This window comes from Oryctolagus cuniculus, chromosome 17 (genome assembly GCF_051225735.1).
Source record: "Oryctolagus cuniculus isolate XC-2025 breed Fujian yellow rabbit chromosome 17, ASM5122573v1, whole genome shotgun sequence".
NCBI classification, from domain to species: Eukaryota; Metazoa; Chordata; class Mammalia; order Lagomorpha; family Leporidae; genus Oryctolagus; species Oryctolagus cuniculus.
This window is the reverse complement of record NC_142883.1, coordinates 53,355,476-53,374,825: the sequence shown is the minus strand read 5'-3', so window position 1 is coordinate 53,374,825 and position 19,350 is coordinate 53,355,476. Positions and strand designations below refer to the sequence as shown.

General features: G+C 57.7%; 1 protein-coding gene across 5 annotated transcripts in view; it reads right to left on the bottom strand.

The window, feature by feature from the left end:
* NTN1 (netrin 1) overlaps positions 1-18,509 on the bottom strand; it is a 213,506-nt gene extending 194,997 nt beyond the window's left edge. The window contains exons 1-2 of one of the 5 annotated variants that reach the window (XM_051825185.3): positions 18,323-18,509; positions 94-1,170 (exon numbers count right to left, since the gene is read on the bottom strand). In XM_051825185.3, coding sequence (XP_051681145.1) covers positions 94-1,111 — 1,018 coding nt within the window. In that variant the 5' untranslated portion in view covers positions 1,112-1,170; positions 18,323-18,509. Of the gene's footprint in view, positions 1-93; positions 1,171-1,662; positions 2,035-18,322 lie in introns of those variants that run through there. The other 4 variants (XM_089318359.1, XM_051825184.3, XM_051825183.3 and 1 more) reach the window with 4 other exon arrangements.
* Positions 18,510-19,350: the final 841 nt, after the last annotated feature.

Here is a 19,350-nt window from a genome sequence, read left to right as displayed (position 1 = left end):
AGGACACCCCGCGCCGCGCGCCCTCCCCCACTGCCCCGCACCGCACCGCGCCCTTCCCGCTGCCGGCGACCCGCGCGCGCGCGCCCCACTCACCCACGCACTCGTTGGCCTCCCGGGCCGTGGCGCGCTGCCAGGGCCGGTCGTAGTGGAAGGGCTTGCAGCGGTCGCATTCCGGGCCGGCCGTGTTGTGCCGGCAGTCGCACACCAGGCCGCCGTCGCGGTCGCGCACGCAGCGGGCCGCGTGGCCGTTGCACTTGCAGCGGCCGCCCACCTGCAGGTCGGACACGGCGTAGAAGTACGAGTCGCGCGCCAGCTCCGAGTCGTCCTCGTTCTCGTCGCCGAACGTGTGCAGGCGGCTGAAGGCGACGCGGATGTCGGTGGCCGTGACCCAGTCCTGCAGCACCGGCGAGTTGTCGAAGTCGTGCGCCGAGGGCCGCCCGTCCAGCGTGCTGAAGGCGATGAGGCCGCCCGAAAGCGGCCGCATGTCGGTGTGCGAGTCGGTGCACACTGCCTCCTGTTCGTTCTGCTTGGTGATGGGCGCGCGGTGCGGCCGGTTATACATCTTGCGGCACTGCGTGGAGTAGAACTGGAAGGGCACCCACGTGCGCCCATAGTCCATGGACTTGTAGATGGCCATGGACTCGGGCCGCGGCGAGCAGAACTGCAGGCTCACGTAGGTCACCTCGAACTTCTTGCCGAGCGACAGCGTGAGCGTGACGTTGTGCGGGAACTGCAGGTAGTTCTCGGACTGCCAGCACGTCAGGTTGTGCGGGTTGTTGAGGTCGGTGAGGAAGGCGGGCGGGTGCGCCTTCTTGGGGTCGGACGCGTTGCACAGGTGACAGGAGCGCAGCCGCTCCTCGCCGCGCTCGCTCACCACGCAGTAGCGCGCCGGGGGCCGGCCACAAGTGCTGGACACGCGCACGTCCTTGCCGAAGGCCGCGTTGACAAAGTCTGGGATGCAGCGGCGCGGGTGGCCGTTCTCGTCCGAGCAGGGGTCCGGCTGCGCCGCCTGGCCCGCGAACATGCTAAGCCCGGGCCCGCCGCGCACCGCGCCCACCAAGCACGCCACCGCCGCCAGCGCCGCCAGCGCCTCCCACACTGCGCGAATCATGCCGCGTCCAGCCTGCCCCGGCCCCGCCGAGGACTCGGTCCGCCCGCCGCACGAGGCGCCTGCAGAGAGAAGGGAGCCGCGCTCAGCCAGCCTGCCCCGCAGCCCTGCAGCCCACGGCGGGGTGGCGCTCGGGGTGGGGTGGGGGCGCGGGCCAACGCTGGGTTTCTCCGGGCACCCACCTCCGGGGAGCAGACTGCCTGCCTCGCTTCCTCCTTCGCCCCCCCCCAAAAAAAAAATCTCAGAGGGAAGACAGGAGAATCTGGGGGCCTCCCAGCCCCACGCTCCCGCTTTCCCAGCCGGGCGGCGAGCCGGGGGGCAGCGGGTGAACGCTCGGCTTCCGCGCCACCGCCGCCTCCGCGCCGCCCAAGGGGCTTTGCCCGCGCCCGTCCGCTGCCAGCCCGCCTCGCGCCCCAGGTCTCGGGCGCAACGGAGCTCCGAACCCCCCCAGCCCCACACGCCTTCCTCCCGCAGGCTGGAGTTCCCTCCTCGGGTGCCCCCCCCCTTGCCCCCCTATCGCATCCCCGCCGGAGAGTCCGCCCGGAGGACTTTACCTCTGCAGAGGGCAAAAGAGAAAGAAAGTTAGGCTGGCCCGGCCGGGGAGCCCGCGCGCCGGACGGCGGAGAGCGAGTCCTGCCTCAGCGCGGGCTTGCCAGCCCCATGCCCCGCGCGGCCGCCGCTGTCCCGGCCCCGGCCGCCGCCTCTCCCTCGGCCGCGCGAGTGACGACGCGGCCGCCCGGCTCCCGCCGCTCTCCGAGTGCCGCCCTGCCCGCGCCCGGGGCGCTCACACACTCACGCTCGCTGGCGCGCACTCACACACACGCGCGCACGCCCCCGAAGGCCGCTCCGCCGCCGCCGCCGCTCGCGCAGGGAGTGGGGGGCGGAGGGGAGCGCGGGGGCGGGGGGCGGGGCGCCGGGCGGGGCGCCGGCCAATAACGTCGGCGAGCAGCCGGCCCGCTCGCCGGCCAAGTTGGAACCCCGGGAAAAAAGAGGAAAAGTTAAAGGGAACCGGCCCCGAGACGCGCGAGAGGGTGGCAACCGGGGAGCCCGAGAAGGAGCGGCAGAGACAAAGAGAAAGCGAGAGGAGCGCCCGGGGAAACCCCGCAGAGGGGGGCTGGGCCGGCGCGCACCCCGTGCGGGAGGAGGGGCGCGGGGACTGTCAGCGGAGCCCGCGGAGCCCCGCGCCCCGGGGAGCGCGCGGGGGCGGGCTGGGGAGGGGGGAGGAGAGGGGAGGGGACGGCCTCCCCTTCCCCGTCCCGGTCCCCGCCAAGCACATCTGTGTTTGTTTTCTTTGCCGCACCGAGGTCGGGCCTTCCCCTAACCCAGGCTGGTGGCCCTGGTGGCACCGCACGCGGGGCCGTGCCCCTGCGGGCACGCAGCCCCGGGCGGCGAGGAAGACGAGGGGAATGTGGCCTCTGCCTTGCTGCTGCTCCCTGGGAGAGAACCCCGGCGAAAACTCTCGGCGAGAACCCCGGGAACGCGGCTCCTCCCCGCCAGGCCGAAGCGGTGAGACGCCGCCGCAGGGCAGCCCTGGGGACTGAGCCTGAGGGACCCTGCCGGGCCTCGCGCCCGGGGGCGGCCCGACCCTTGGCGCATCCCCAGAGGCTTTATGGCACTTCCTCCCTGGCGTAGGCTAAGGGCGCCACGCACGCTACTCCGTCTCGTGGGGTCTGTGCAGGACAGGCATTCGCTCCATTTTGCAGGTGAGCTAACTGAGGCTCGGAACGGGGAAGAAGCTTGCCAGGTGTCCCGGCTACTAACCCTCCAACCCTCAAATCGAAACCGGTGCTCCTTTCTCTGCACGGGGTTTCACGGGGCGTTCCCCGGGCCAGCCAGCTTGTCCGTCTTGCCTCACTGTGTCACCTTAACAAAAGGTCCGAGGAGAGGGACGCCGCATCCATTGACCATAACGCAGTAGCAACAGCGGCAGCAACAGCCAGCGCCACCCAAGAGCTTTGGGAAAAAGTGCGCTTGGCTGAGAGTTTGGAAACGAATTTCTGCTGGTGACTTGTCCCTTTCAGTGTGTGATCCAGTACTAGACGCAGATGGAAAGCTCCAGCCCCAGGTACTGGTTCTGGCCCAGCTGCTGCCTGGCCCCCACGCTTCAGCTCCTTGAAAGTGTCTCCTTTTCCCTTATTGGAATGTTCCTAAACCCTGAGACACTAAGAAGGGGCCCCAGGGCTCTGTCTGGCCGAGCTCCGTCTCCTTGGAGGAGCGCCTTCCCGGTCTTCCCCAGCCTCCCGGAGAGCTGGCCACCCAGGCCCGCTCTTGCAGGGAGGGAGTTCACCGCAGCCCAAGGAAATAAATCCGCGTCGTGGCAGCACAGCCCGGATCCATCCCCTCCGCGGAGAGAGCGCTTCAGCTTCGCCTTTTCCCACTACACTCCCTGCCTGTTTATTTATGCCTCGCCTTGTGCCAGAGAGGATTTCAGGTGACTTACAAGGGTACTTAAAATATGGCAAAATAACATAAATTAGAAGAGAAGGGAGAGGAAATCCATGAAATGTTTAACCATTGTGGACTGTGAAGTCCCAGGAGTCCTCTGCCAGTGAGCGGAGCGACCCGCACCACGCACTTTTCTGCCTGGGCTGTGTGAACTTGCTCACGTCTGTTGATCGTTCTTGGCCTCAGTTTTCTCACCCGTATAAGGGGGACAATGATATCTACCCCGCTGGATGGTGAGTGCCAAAAGAATCAGCATGTGTCACTGCTATGGCATATAGTAAGTGTGTCTACCTGTTGTAGTTCTGTAATACCCAAGAATGTGCCCTTATGCACCAAAAGCTTGTGAAAAGTGGACACAAAGATAACTACACAGTGGTGTTAAAAACTGTGAAACCCAGGCATCGTCTTTCCATAATACACATGTTCTGTGAACTCTTTGAAGACCCTTGTATATGTATATGTAAATATCCAGAAAGCCAGTCACATAATAAGCAGATATAGAATTGTGAGTGATTGGGGTTTTTTAAAAATTATTTATTTGAAAGGAAGAGTTGTAGAGAAAGGGAGAGACAGATCTTCCATCCACTGGTTCACTCTCCCAGATGGCCACAACTCCATCTGGGTCTCCTACCTGGATGGCAGGGGCCCAGGCACTTGGGTCACCTTCTGCTGCTTTTCCAGGCACATTAGCAGGGAGCTGGATCAGAAGTGGAGCAGCCAGGACTCAATCAGGATTCCGGCATCACAGGTGGCTGCTTAACCAGCTGCGTCACAATGCCAGCCCTGGTTTTTAGTATTAAATTGCTAAAGTTACACAGAAATTTTAGATCATTTAAAAAACATATAAGTACATGGAAAGTTGTCTGTGATGGATTATAAAAAGAATAAAGCAAATTTTTAAAAAGCGCACAGTATAATCTCTTTATTTGCTGAAAAAGTATGCCTCACAAGACAACATTGTTAAAGTAAGCAGAGATGGGAATGAAACCCAGTGCACCTGCAATGCACTTTTCACAGATTTGTCCCTAAGCTCTCCCACAGCCAGAATGAAAAGGATAGACCATGTCCCTTACACAATTCCCGGCATCCAAGAGATAAAAACAGACCCCTGGCTCAAGAGAATTACAACTATTCTTGGTCCTACAATCAGACAGGAATTTCTCCTGGAGGGCCTCAAATAGGAACATAGTGTGAGGTCATGACAACACCCCTGGAACAGTGTCCGGTTTCTGGATGGCCCTCAATGTCAGCAGAGAACAGCTCCTGGCATGGAGGCTGACAGGTGCTCAGCTCGCCGCCCACCTGAGTGCAGTGTGTTCTGGAGCATCTGCGGGACTCGATGGCCAAGTGCTTTCCAAGCCTTCCTCCTGCTGTGTGTCCTGCTTTCTGTCCACACAGCTTTTTGGTGGATCTGGTCTGGCAGCAAGTTTGCAATTGCACTCCCTGGAGCCAGCTGAGCCTGGGCCAGTGGTTTTGGGGTGAGTCGAGGGAGGAGCCTTTTCCACTTTCCTTGTAGGGCTAGCTAAGCCTGTCACCTCCAGGAGCTCACGGTGGGCAGGGCAGTCTCACTCACCTTCTATCCAGGAGCTCTGGAACTTTCTGGAATACAGTATACCTTCTCTACCTCTGTTCAAAAACCAACTCATGGTCACTTGTGCAGTTGGTCTGATTCCAGCCCCACACTGCAGGCCAGATCCAGGCGCTGCCTCTTTGTATTTTAGAAACCACACCTCTGTCCGTGTGTTATCTCTTCTGGGCAAAATGTCCCCAGTTCTTTCACTGATTCCTCCAGGACCTGGTTTCCCAACCACTGTGCCGCCTCTCCCAGGGACCTCTCATTTGTCAGTGTCCCGTCCGAGAGCCTGGCTGCCTTTTGAGGGGACAAATGAAAAAAACAGATGTCCAAGTGTCACCAGAGTGCCTTGGAGCCAGGGGTTATAAATACACACCAAGGCCAGGCGGGTCAGGCTCAGAGCAGCAGGATCCACCCCCCCACCCCCACCCCCGAATCATGTTGGGTGCAAAAGCAAATCCCCAGGTGTTTCGGGAAGGAATGCCTGGGGTGGGGGTAGGGGTGGGGGTGGGGGGCAGCACCGTTCTGGGCACACAGCCTTACCTGCGAAGCCAGAGGCTTCTGGAAGAGTAGAACCTGGCGGATGCAAGACGTGGTAGGAGTAGCCAGAGGAGGAGGAGTGTGGCAGGAACCAATGGGCAAGGGAGGAAGGAGAGGTGGGAGGCACTGTCACATGCCTTAAAGGTCAAGATAAGATCTGAAAGGAGTCCTTTGGTTAAACTACAAGGAAGTCATCGGGAGACCTGGACTAGCAGTGGCAGAAGAGTGTGGGGACAGAAGCCAGACTGCCTGGGGCTGTGGAGTGAAAGGGAGGTGAGAAAGTGGAGATAGCAGGAGTGTAGACAGCTCCCAAGAAGTGTGAATCCAAGTGGCAGGGAAGGGAGAGGCGTGGCAGGAAGGTGGCAGGAAGGTGACAAGGGATGGAGGGAAGGCAGAGGTTTCTTGCTGTTGTTTACAAGATAAGGCTATTTGAACAGACCTAAAGGTCCATAGGAAGGCAGATAAAAACCACCCTTCTGAAGCTGTGGTCAGGTGGTCTTGTCTGAATTAAATAGGAGGCAACACGGCCTGCTGAGAGTGGGGGAGAGCAGAGAGCACTGGTGGTTTGCAGAGGAGACGCCTGATGTGGTCCTTAGGGGGAGGAAGACCGCGCTTGCTGGCAGAATCCAAGGTCCCATCGAGGTTGGTGACCATCGATGAGAAAGAGTGGTGGCCAACAGGGTCTCGAACACCCCCACCCGGAGCACCCCACAGTCCCTGTGTAGGCCTAGAGAGAGAGAGATTAGCCTAGAGGTGAGGGCATTTCCCAAGACGTGACACGGAGGGACAAGGGGAAGAGTGGGAGGAAAAGCCCAAGACAGGGGGACATGAAGTCAGTACAGGGAGCGAAGAGGATTTGGGGAAGGCAAGGGCTCTAGGCTGTGCTCTTCCAACACACCGTGCACTACAAAGACGTCACTGACAATGGAATTTGAAAAGATAAGCTTGTGGCCTAGTGGTTAAGACGCGGGTTAAGATGCCTGCATTCCCTATCAGTGCCGGGGTTCCATCGCTGGCTCTAGCTCCAGACTCCAGCTTTCTGCTAACACACAGCCTTGGAGGCAGCAGTGGTGGCTCAAGTAGTCGGGTCACTGCCAGCCATGTAGTAGTACACGCTACCCATGTAATAGACCTGGATTGAGTTCCTGGCTCCTGGCTTTGGCACAACCTGGTCTTGGGTGTTGCAGGGTTTCAGAAAGTAAACCAGCTGATGAGGGGCCAGTGCTGTGGCACAGCAGGTTAAAACCCTGGCCTGCAGCACCAGCATCCCACATGGGCACCAGTTCTAGTCCCAGATGCTCCATTTATGATCCAGCTCCCTGCTAGTGTGCTTGGGAAAGCAGTGGCAGATGGCTCAAGTCCTTGGGCCCCTGCACCCACGTGGGAGACAAGGAAGAAGATCCTGGCTCCTGGCGTTGGATCAGCCCAGCTCCAGCCATTGAGGCCATTTCGGGAGTGAACCAGCAGATGGAAGACCTCTCTCTGCCTCTGCTTCTGCCTCTCTGTAACTCTGCCTTTCAAATAAACAGATAAATCTTTAAAAAATTTAGTAACATTTCAACCGAGTTGTCCCTGATTTGGACAATGCCAGCAGAAGAGCATTCCCATTATCACAGAAAATTCCACTGGGTCTAGAGAATTCCTGGTCTAGAAGACTCTGGAAGATAGAAGAATGCGGTGAGGGATCACCGAGCTTTCCAAACTGATGTCTGGAAGGAGGATTCCAGAGGCGGAACGGCTCTGGGGGATGCTGACACGTCTGGTCCCTCTGAAGACAAGGGAGGGCAGGAAGGTGACTGGAGACTCAGAGGCCAAAAGGCTGGATCGGACTGTCCAGCTCAGGACCAGAGATGAAGGCTGAACCAGGACAGGGAGGCGAGACGGCCAAGGTGGAGCAGCCCTGTGATGCTCGCCTTGCAGAGGCAGGGTTGTTGCCGGCTCTGCTTCCGGGAGGAGCCTGGGGAATGGAGGACACAGCTCTCCACCGCCCAGCATTGGGTAGGTGTCAGGGTGGGGGAGGAACAGCCTCGCTGAAGAGGGCTGGGGCGAGGGCCCTGGGCAGGGCCATGCTGTGGGGAGCACTCAGTGAGCAGATGAGGATGCAGGGGAGGGTGTCCCCCACGGAGCCGCCCAGGCTAACTGGGGAGAGAGCGAGGGCTCAGGAGAAACGAGCTGGCCAGTGTGGCTGACATCAAGGGACTGACCCAAGGATTTATTTCTTTATAAAGATTCATTCATTTATTTGAGAGGCAGAGAGAGAGGAGAGAGGAGAGAGGAGAGAGGAGAGAGAGAGAGAGAGAGAGAGAAAGTGTCTTCCATCTGCTAGTTCACTCCCCGGGTGGCCGCAATGACCGGAGTTGGCCAATCCGAAGCGAGGAGCCAGGAACTTCTTCCAGGTCTCCCACGTAGGTGCAGGGGCCCAAGCACTTGGGCCATCTTCCACTGCTTTCCCAGGCCATAGCAGAGAGCTGGATCAGAAGTGGAGGCTGGTGCCGCGGCTCACTAGGCTAATCCTCTGCCTGCGGCGCTGGCATTCCAGGTTCTAGTACTGGTTGGGGCGCTGGATTCTGTCCCGGTTGCCCCTCTTCCAGTCCAGCTCTCTGCTGTGGCCTGGGAGTGCAGTGGAGGATGGCCCAAGTCCTTGGGCCCTTCACCCGCATGGGAGACCAGGAGAAGCACCTGGCTCCTGGCTTCGGATCAGTGCAGTGCGCCGGCCATAGCGACCATTTGGGGGGTGAACCAATGGAAGGAAGACCTTTCTCTCTGTCTCTCTCTCTCTCTCACTAACTTTACCTGTTCACAAAAAAAAAAGGAGAAGTGGAGCATACAGGATGCTGGCGTTGGAGGTGGTGGCTCTACCACTACGCCGCAGCACCAGCCCCTATGGATAGTATTGTCATACTATGCATTTTCCATGAACTCTTTGAAGTCCCATCAATGCTTACTGTGTCCCAAGCCCCTTTACAAGCACTTTCACCACCACTAGCTCCTCATCTGCCTAATGACCTAAAGTAGGAATGGTCTCCCCTCCAATTTCTAGGAGGAAGCTTAGAGAGAGGTCATCCACTCAGTCACATCTTGGCTCAGGAGAGGAGCAGGGGTGGAACCAAAACCGTCCAGTGCCAGAAAGTGGAGCTCTTAGCACCGCCCCTGGGCAGAGTGGGCCTGGCTGAGTCGCAGCCGCCCCGGGAGGAGGGTCTACCAGAAGTACGAGCTGTGAGGATAGAAGAGATGATTCCACTCCCAGGATTCCTGACCTAGACTGGACACTGCAGCCAGAGGTCGCCAGGGACATCTGTCCTTTGCAGAGGGCCAGTCATGACCTGGGCGGATTGTGTTTCCTCTGGAAATGCAAAGAACTTGACCTCGACAAGTGTAGCTTCTGCCCCACCACGTCTTAGTGGTGTGACCGTAAGTTGCTTTCTGAGTGACATGGGGACAAGGGCACTCATCTTAGAGGCTTCTGATGGTGACTGACAAGGAGGATCAGAAAGGGAAGCAGCTGGCTCAGGAGAGATCCTCATTACATGAGGGACTTCAGAAAGTGTGGGAGGGGCGGGCGTGGTGGTGTAGCAGGTGTCTCTACCCTTCTCTTCATTGTATCTTTCCTCCCTGTTGCCTTGGGTTTGAATTTCATGTTGCTGGATTTAAATTATTTAAATTATTATTTTTTTTACTTTATTTGAAAGTCAGGGAGACAGACAAGGAGATCTTCCATCTGCTGCTTCACTTCCCAAATGCCCGCAACAGCCAAGACTAGACCAGGCTGAAGAAGGGAACTCAGGCTGGGTCTCCCATGTGGGTGGCAGGGACTCAGGTGCTTGAGCCATCCCTGCTACCTCCCAGGGTGCACTGAGCAGGAAGCTGGAATCAGAAGCAGAGCCAGGACTTGAACCCAGGCACTCAGATATGGGATGCAGGCATCAAATGTCCACCCCTGAAATACTCCTATAAAACAAAAGGTTATCAGTTAAGAATGGAAAATCGTTCTTTTAGGACTTCAATCCATGGTGTTCCTTGAAGAGGGTTTTTCCACAGAAGTGCTCTTGGCGTTTGGGGTAGAAATAGTCTTCCCTGGGCAGGGCAGTCCTGCCTACCACAGAGCAGGCTGCTACCCCAACCTCTGCCCCAAATGCCTGCAAGTTCCAGACCCACCTTCCATCCCTGGGCTTATGACAATCAAAAAAGTGAGTCGTGGAGGTGGCATTTGGGGAAGCAGTGAGGACAGCCCTTGGAACACCAGCATCCCATATGGTAGTGGTTCGAGTCCTGGCTGCTCCACTTCCAATGCAGCTTCCTGCCAGTGCATTCCCTGGGAGGCTACAGGTGCTGGCCCACATATGTAGGCTTCTGTCATACACAAGAGAGACCCAGATCAAGTTCCAAGCTCCTGGCTTTGGCCTGGCCCAGGCCCAGCTGTTGTAGGCCTTTAAGGAGTGAACCAATGAGTGGTAGATCTGTGTGTGTGTGTGTGTCTGTGCTTCGAATAAATATATTTTTATAAGTTATACATTAAAAAAAAGATGCCTCCCATTTATAAATTCCCCTAAGAGCCACTTTCCACTCCCATTCTGATCTTGACATTTAGCTCAATGTGCTACTAGGCAAAAATAAATAAACAAACAAACAAATAAAAGGGGGGAGCTAAATAATTCTCAGGAAGATATTTAGAAATAAAACAGGAGTCTTGGTATGACTTAAATGTGGTTAGTCCCCCTCACCAAAAACTCATGTCAAAATTTGGTTGCCAACATAGCTGGGTTGGGTGGTGGGGTCTGTAAGAGGGGTCACGTCATTTCCAGGAGAATGGGTTCCTCACCATGGGAACAGGTTGCTATGCAGCCTTTGCCCCCTCCCTGTCTTCCACACAAGCCCCCTTTCTCTTTCCCCAGAAGCTGAGAAGATGCCAACACCTTGCTCTTGGACCTCTGGGACCCTGAGCCAAAGTAAGCCTCTCTCTCTCATTCTTTAAACAAATCGCAGGCTAAGCTCTTCTGTTCTAGCAGCAGGCAATGGACTAAAACAATACACTGAGGACCTTCTGTAACGTTCTCATCCTCCCATCTCAAGATGTACGTGGAGGCCGGCACTGTGGCATAGCAGGTAAAGCTGCCGCCTACAGTGCCAGCATCCCATATGCGCGCTGGTTTGAGTCCCGGCTGTTCCACTTCCAATCCAGCTCTCTGCTGTGGCCTGGGAAAGCAGTAGAAGACGGCCTAAGTCCTTGGGCCCCTGCACCTGTGTGGGAGACCTGGAAGAAGCTCCTGGCTCCTGGCTTCAGATCAGCGCAGCTCCTGCTGTCGTGGTCATTTGGGGGCGTGAACCAGTGGATGGAAGATCTCTCTCTCTGCCTCTACCTCTCTCTCGCTCTCTCTCTCTCTGCCTCTCTGTAACTCTGCCTTTCAAATAAATAAGTAAATATTTTTTAAAAAAAGGTATAGGTGAAGATGAAGATGATCCAGGCAGGCAAAAGTAACTCCCTCGTGGCACGCCTGGAACACACATGAAGCAGAGGGAACAGAAAGCGGCGGGAGGGGAGGTGGATTGTCAGCAGGCACACGGGGCAGAGCTGCCTTGGACACATTCTGCAGAGCAGAAGTGAATGACAGCAGGAAGGAAGCTCAAAGGACATAAGTATTGTGTTGAGGGAGAGGGAACAGCAGGCAAAGACACAGAGCTTATCCTGTACAGAACAGGAAAAAGGACAACGGGGTGGGACTTGGTGAGTGACAGGAGGCTGCAGAGGCAGGATCAGAGAGGGAGGCAGCAGCTGGGCAGCAGTAGGGCCTTGCAGACTGTGACGACGCATTTGAACTTGGCAAGATCCGCCCTGCGGACGGACATCAAGGCCTCAGTTGCTAGCATTTTCCGTTATCTCTTAAGATCAGCTGGTCTCTTAAAAAACATGAGCTTCTTGAGGGTGGACTTGGTCTTTTCCCTCCAAATTGTCAGGGTTTCCCAGTCCACCTGGCACAAGAGAGGGGCACGTTGCAAACTAATCTAGACTGCAGAATTACAGACAACAGAAGGTAGTGACCAGCTGGGATAGGCTGGGAAATGCCTCTTAAAAGATACCCACATCCTAATCCCTGAAGCCAGTGAATGTGACCTTATATGGCAAAAAAGGATCTTTGCAGATGTGACGAAGCTCAAGGTCTCCAGGCAAGGAGGCCATTATGGATGATTGGTGTGGACCCTAAATGCGATCCCAAGTGCCCTTCTGAGAGAGGGGCAGAGGAAGATCTCACAAGCAGGCAGAGGGTGAGGCCGCTTGAAACCAGACACAGGGATCCAAATGTTGCAGCCCTCAGCCAAGAACCACCAGCTACTACTGGACGCTGGAGTAAGCCAGCATCAGACATCATTTGGGGGAAGCACAGCCCTGCAGATTTCAGGCCACTGATCTTGAACAATGGGAGAAGCCAGCAGGTAGGTGTGGATCTGTGATTACAGCCACAGGAACCTATACACCAGCAAATGCCAGGGTCCTGCTTAAAAGACAATTTTGGGGGACCGGTGTGTGTTGTGGTGCAATGGGTTAAGCCGCCACCTCAGGCGACACCCACATCCCATATGAGCACCAGTTCAAGTCCCAGCTGCTCTACTTCCCATCCAGCTCCTTGCTAATGCTTCTGGGGAAGCAGAAGATGATGGCCCAAGTACTTGAGCTCTTGCCACCCACAGAGGAGACCCAGATGAAACTCCTGGCTTTGGCCAGGTCCAGCACTGGTCATACAGCCATCTGGGGAATAAGCCAGTGGATGAAAGATGTCTCTGTATTCCCACCTCTCTTTCTCTCTCTCTCTTTCTCTGTCTCTCTGTAGCTCTGCCTTTCAAATAAATGTCTTTTTTTTTTTTTTGTAAAAGGCAAGTTTGGGGGGCGGACATGGTGGCATAGCAGGTAAAGCTACCACCTGCGACACCGACATCCCATACAGACACCAGTTTGTCTCAGCTGCTCCACTTCTGATCCAGCTCCCTGTTAATGCACTTGGGAAAAGTAGCAGAGGATGGCCCAAGTGCTTGGGCCCCTGCACCCACAAGGGAGACCTGAAAGAAGCTCCTGGCTCCTGGCTTTGGCCTCTCCCAGTGCTGGCCATGTGGGAAGTGAACCAGTGGATGGAAGACTTTCTCTCTCTAACTGTGCCTTTCAAGTAAATTAATCTTTAAAAAAAAAAAAAAAGGCCAGTTTTGGGGTCCCTGGAAGGACACTTGGGTCTTGCCATGTTCCCTGAAGTCTGGTTTTGGGTCCTCTTCCCACATCCTCTGCATCCCACCACGTGAGCCCAGAGCCTCCACTGGAAGCTTGCCAAGTGCTTGCTGTAGGTGGCAAAGTGCTATCAGCCCCTTTCTGGGGACCAAAGCTACAGCATCCTTTCCAGCCTACAACATGGCCTGCAGCTAAGTAAGTCATCGCCAGGGGCTGTCACCGGCATCCTGGGAGGGCTGTAGCCACCATCTCAGGGGACCACCAGGAGCTCTTCACTTAGGAGTGTTGATCAGCGCAGGTCTAGAGCTTTCTGCTCTTCCAGGGCAGCTGAGAGCCACAGTTTATGATCCCTGATGGGAGAGAACTGCTGGGTGAGGAACATTAAGAAGGTCTGATGGTCGAATCTTCCCCAGCCACCAGCCAGGGATGCAAGACAGGTTCTGCAGCCACCAGGAATTCCCAAGGACATCACCCTGTAGGAGCCCAGCGGAGCTAGGGCAGGACAGGAGCAGTCCTTCAAAAAGTTCTCATCCGAAGCCCTCAACTCCCAGATTACAGGTGAGGAAGCTGGGGCTCAGAGAGGCCAAACAAACTGTCCAGGAACCAAGGATCCCAAAGGTGGATGTAGGCTGTGGGTCACCCACTGAGCCACACCCAGGGGACACCTGCCACACTCGATTCTGCTAACTCGATTCTGCTGGGAAAAAAACAAAGTCACGCTTTTGATGGAAGAATGTTTTTCATGAAAAATGATTACATAAAAAGTCCACGCTTGAAGGGGTAAGCTTCTGTTAACTGCAAAATTCAATTATGTGGAACAGCTTATTTTCCCCAAACGTCAGTAAAATGAGGCATTACTGGTTTATCCATCACACCAGGAGGAAATTTCGAGGACTTAATTCCAAGAGGTGGCACAGGATGAAAACAGACATGGGTCGGTGATCCCAAGCACATTGGCTAAGCGCATGGATTACCCAATCGTAATAAGGTGTCAAAGGAAACAGGGGAGGAGGGCGTGACGTCAGGCAGAAGCACTGCTATGCCAGCCCTTGGAACGAGGCTGGAAACCACACACACAGCCGATGGACACGACCAAGCCCAGGGAGCCACTGGCCGAGCACCTGGCTTATGGGGCCTCCCAGGGAATGCTGGATTTCCTTCCTAAGCCTTGTTTGGGTGGTCAGCAGGGCGGTGCAGGACCTGGATTATGTTCTAATTGTTCAGTCTTTCCCCTTAACATCTCTGTGATGTTGCACAAGTGCCATCAACTTCCTCTTCTGAAAAAGCAATCTTTCTTTTGCCCCTCTCTCCTCCCTCCCTCCCTCCCTCCCTCCCTTCCTAGGATAGCAGGAGTGCTGAGAAAAAATCATCAGCGAAAGACCATAGAGAACCCACAACCCTACACCATTTTTTATCAAATTGTGTAGCTAACACAGCTGACCCAGTGCTACACAAGGACATCAGAAGCCGACACAGGCTGAGCAGCTGCCCGTGGCAAGCGGAGATGATGAAGGGGAGTGGTGGTGGACTTTGGTGTCAATGAGCATCAATCCCGTATTATGAATAAATCATTCATCCTGAATAACACAAGGAGTCTGCATCAGAAACCTCACTAAGCAGTGTGTGTTTCGGCTGAGGGCCAGGTCCATCCCTCCCCAGTGGAGTCTCATGATCACAGCCACCATCATCATGGTCAACTTGTCACTTTCCCCACTGTCAGGCCTGGTGCTGGGGACTGGAGTGGAGGCACCCGTGGTGGTGGAGAGGCAGAACGAGGTTGTGAGCAGTCTGTTTTCTTGGGGATGACAGTGCATGTGTGTGTGGGGGGGTGAATTTTGCCAGATGCATCCCCCGAGTGGCCATGACATCCTTCTTGTCACTGCTGTGTCCCAACACCTCGCACAGAGCATGGCACATGTTGTAGGCACTAGAAAAACTATTAGCTAAGTGGCCACAGAAGGGCCAGGCAAGGCCTATGTTCAAAAGCAGCATGAGTTTCTTGTGTCCAGGAGCACGTGTGGCCTTGAGGTTGGTGATCTGACTTGGGGCTGCAGCCGGAAGCTATGGTTTTCCACCAGTTCCTCACCCACAGGAAAGAAGACGCACGTTGCAAGCTATGCCGGCCTCGCCCTAGAACCGGGATGACCCTTGACCTTGACCTCACCTGCCATGTACACACACACACACCCATCTGGGCAGCAGAGCGGAAGCCAAGGACCCTCCCTGCCCCCGGCGCCCCCGCCCAGCATCCTGAGGACTCAGAAGAGATGGCTGCCTCCTGCCCACACCCCTTCCATGAAGATCTGATTTTCTCATCATCTGGATAGTCTCAGCGACTCGCAGCAGAGGATGAACCAAGCTGACCTTCCTGGAGGTTTGTTTAAAGCAGAACAATGTTTGTCTTGTCCAAACACTATGAATTACTCCAGAGGATCCTGCCCAGTTTTACAATCCGCAGCTACAAACGGCTTACATAAATAGGGATTCATCCCGCCCCTACCCCCTCCCACCCCAGTTCCCAGCTTCTCCTCCCCCATCCGCTTTTTCCCCTTCCTCCAGGCTTTCTCTGCACCTCCCCCCCCCTTCTCTCCAGCCCCAGGGTGGTGAAGGCGCAGGTGCCAGGTATCCTAGGTCCCAGCACGCACCAGGGTCATTGCAAGCACAGGTTGCCGGAGGACTGGCTGTTCTGTCCCTGGCATAGGCGAGCAGGTTTGCTTTGCTAAGGAGGGCCTCTGAGCCCATTTGTGCCATCTGTGCTGGGGCCTGTGGTGTCCAGCTGTGAAAGCACATTGGTGAGAACAAGCCCCTGGGTTGGGCCCCTGCAGGCCATTGCTAATCTGGCTAAGTGCTCAGCTCTCACACCTGCTGCTCCCTGCCCCCCACAAGCTGCACATCTTAAGGGGTCTCCAGCTAATGTCTCCAAGTTGATGTAACCCACCTCGGCCTCTAGCCCAGAGAGGACACAGTAAATATGGCTCTGCTGTTCAGATCCATGCCCCAGAGTGTGAGCAGGCCCCATGGCCAAGAGTCCAATTTGGGTTGTGTCTCCCTAAAGATGGTTCCTGTGCCACCTGCATCAGCACCCTCAGGGGAGCCTGCTCAAGGTGCAGCCTTCCTGGGGACGGGGCCCAGGTGTCTGACGCTCAGACTGTGAGGGTCACTGCACACCCTGGCTCAAGGCCCCCTGTGCAGCTGGGTGACAGCCGCGAGTCCATGAATCACCATCTCCACCGCGGCTCAGCATCTCAGCGCTACCATCAGCTCAACGGCTCTGGACTCTTTGAAAGGCTGCTGCAGGCTCTCAGAAAGTGTGGCTTCCCAGCTGGCAATGTGGCGCGGTGGGAAAAGCCGCAAACTACAGTGCCGGCATCTCATAGCCAAGCGCTGGTTTCAGTCCAGGCTGCTCCACTTCCGGTCCAGCTCCCTGGGAAAGCAGTGGAAGATGGCCTGAATGCATGGGCCCCTGCCACCCTCATGGGAGACCTTGATGGAGTTGCAGACTCCTGGCTTTGGCCTGACCTAGCTGTAGCCTGTTGAGGCCATCTGGGAAGTGAACCAGGGGATGGAAGCGCTCTCTCTCTCTGCTCTCTTTTGTGACTTTGTCTTTCAAATAAATAAAAATAAATTAAAAAAAAAAAAAGTGTGGCTTCAAGGAGGGCTGGACACAGAACTCCTGAGCAGCAAGGGGGAAGGGAAAAGAGATCCAGAGAGAAAATGTGGGAGTCAGGCAGGCGCCAAGGAGCCATGCCAGGGAACTGGGGCAAGGGCCAGGACTCCTTCCACTGAGGGCCCTGGCACCTGGGGCCACGTGTGATCTCCTTGCATCCTTGTTTTGTGAATGAGGAATCCAGGTCTCAGAAGAGAGGAGGGACTTGTCCTCAGAAGCTAGGTGAGTGGCGTGGGAGGCCCCCTCCCGACACCCTGTGCGCTGCCCTTGCAGCCCACGCCGTCCAACAGAGCCAAGCTTGGGCTATAGAACCACAGACTGCCCGCTCTCTGCCCTCAACGGGAGGGTCCTCCCGGGGCGCAAGGTCCCAGGGCCAAATCTGGCCACACGCGGCACCCCGACGCCAGGGAAACCGACAGCCCGGGGTTTCCAGCTGAATGGAGCCAAGCCAGCCATCGCGCGGTCGGGGGATGGGGGGTGGGTGGGGCGCTTGTGGCTGCGTGGTCCGAGGAGTGAAGGCAGGTACCCTCGGTCCGGCTCCAGCGGAGGGCAGCGGGAGCTACCCCGGAGAGGCCCCAGGGTTCAGACCCACCCCCCCGCTGCCGCCCAGCCTCTGTCGCCCCCCTCAGCTGCTGTCCCCCAGACAGGTCCCAGGGCCCAGATAGGGGTGTCACATACGGAGCTGCGAAAGGCACCGCGTCACCTCGCGGGCCCCCAGGGTGTCCAGGAGCCGGAAATGGAAGAGTCCGACGCAGGTCGGGACTGCATCAGTGGGGCCCGGTGGCTCCGATCTGCGCTCGGGCGTGAATTCCCTTCGCAGCCTGCTGCGCGACCTCGAGCGCGCCACGCACGACTCCTGGCCTTTTTTTTTTTTTTTTTTCAAACTGCCGGGCTGCGGACTGCAGCCCCAGCTCCACCATGGCGCGCTCCCTGGCCCGAGCCCCAACTCCACCGTCGGAGCGGAGCCCGAGGCCCGCGGGTCTGCGGCGCAGGCCGGGGCCGTATGGAAATGGCCCGAGGAGCCGGCGGGCGCGGCGGCGATTTATTCCGGGAGTGACAGCCCCTTTGAGCGCTCGGCGAATGGCATTTTCCGTCTGTGAAAGCCTTTCTTCCCACCTCTGTTGAGATTAGCCAGCGGGATGAATGCGCCATTATCCAGCCCGCTGACCATTCTGAAACGCCAAATTAATTACTAAGCACTGAATCAGGCGCCGGGGCCGGGGCACGGCGAGCTGTGAAAATAGCGAGCGCCTGAAGATGCGGAATGCTAGGGGCGCGGGCGCGGGCGCAGACGCGGACGCGGACGCGGGCGCGGCGGGGCCGGGGCGGGCTTGGCCGGCCGCCTGGCGCAACCTGCCAGCTTGACCCACAGCGATCGCCGGGCCAGGGGGCGGCGAGGGACCCCGCAGGCAGGAAGGCGCAGGGCCAGGGGTCGCGGCCGGCAGCAGCCCGGGGCTCGCCGGGGCTGTGGGGCCGCAGCGCGCGCCAAGCGCTCCTGGGCGCCGGACTGGGGTCCCGGCGTGCGCACCGCGCGCCACACCCCGGTGCCGGGCTCCGAGGCACCGCCGGGCAGACAGCCCCGTAGACGGTCCCAGCGCCGCGCGGCCACCCGCGCTGTCTCCGCGTAGGCTCTGCCCCTGCTCCAGCAGCCCCCAAGCCTTCCAACAACTTGGGCGCCGCCCTTCGAGCGCAGCCCTGGATCGGAGCTTCCCCAGCGTGGGGCAGCCGCGGGACGCCCCCACCGCGGGCGGCGACTCGGGTTCCGCGGGTGGCACTTACCTCCCCGAGGCGCCGGACGGCGGAGGGAGCAGAGCTGTGGGGCTGTTGCGGCCGGAGCGCGCGGGGCGCGGGGGAGCGCGCGCCTCGGAAACTTCCCCGAGACTCCGCCAGGTGGTGTCAGGCCCGCCGCGACCCCGCTTCCCCCGAGTGCGGCGGACACCGCCACAGCGGCCTCACGCTAGCCTGTCGCGCCGGCTCCAACCAGGTGGAACCAGAAACACAGGAGCACGGGACGTACGGATACCCGGGGCGGGGGGAAGCCACCCACCCCGCCCGCCCCAGCTTTGGCCAGGCCTGCAGCTGGGAGGGATTTTTTGGCTGCGATGGGAGGTGGGGGGCGGTGTAGAGGATTGGGCTGCAGGTCTAGTCCTGGGACCTCATGTCCTCCCGCAGCGGACGCCTGAGAACAAGACTCAAGTCCACGCCACTGCTCCGTGGTCGCCACCTGCCCCTGCCCCGAGAACCACGACAAAACAAACCAAACCAGACCGGAGAGATGGAGAAGTGACAGCGCGCACCGCGAGGGAAGTGCGTCATTCGCACTCCTGAAACTCAGAAAAGCTAAGGAGCACCCCAGGGAAGCCTGCGACGGCTAGCAGGGGCGAGCGAGCGGAGCGCGGGCCTCTGCCCCCCACCCCCGGCCCCCTCCGCGCTCTGGGTCCCGCGCAGGGCTCCGGGCTGCCGCGGGGCGCAGGCTCGCGAGCGGGAAGCGGGATTCCAGCTCCGGGCCGTTACTAAAATGTTACACGTGTCCCTTCTCTTTCAAGGATACTTTTTTTTTTCCCCCTCGACTTTGGTGGTGAGATTTCCACCTGCACTCATAAGAAACGGCGCGGTTGTCCGGTCTTCATCACTTGTGGCCGTTTCTTTTCCGTGGACGCCATCCTCATGAGTTCATTAAGTTGGCTGATTTCTCACACCACCGCAGAGCTCCTGTCAATAAACCGTGCGGAAAGGACAGAAGGTCGGTGGGCTTGTCTTCCAGCCTGTCTCAGCATATCGCTGTCAACTTACACGGAGGCACTAGA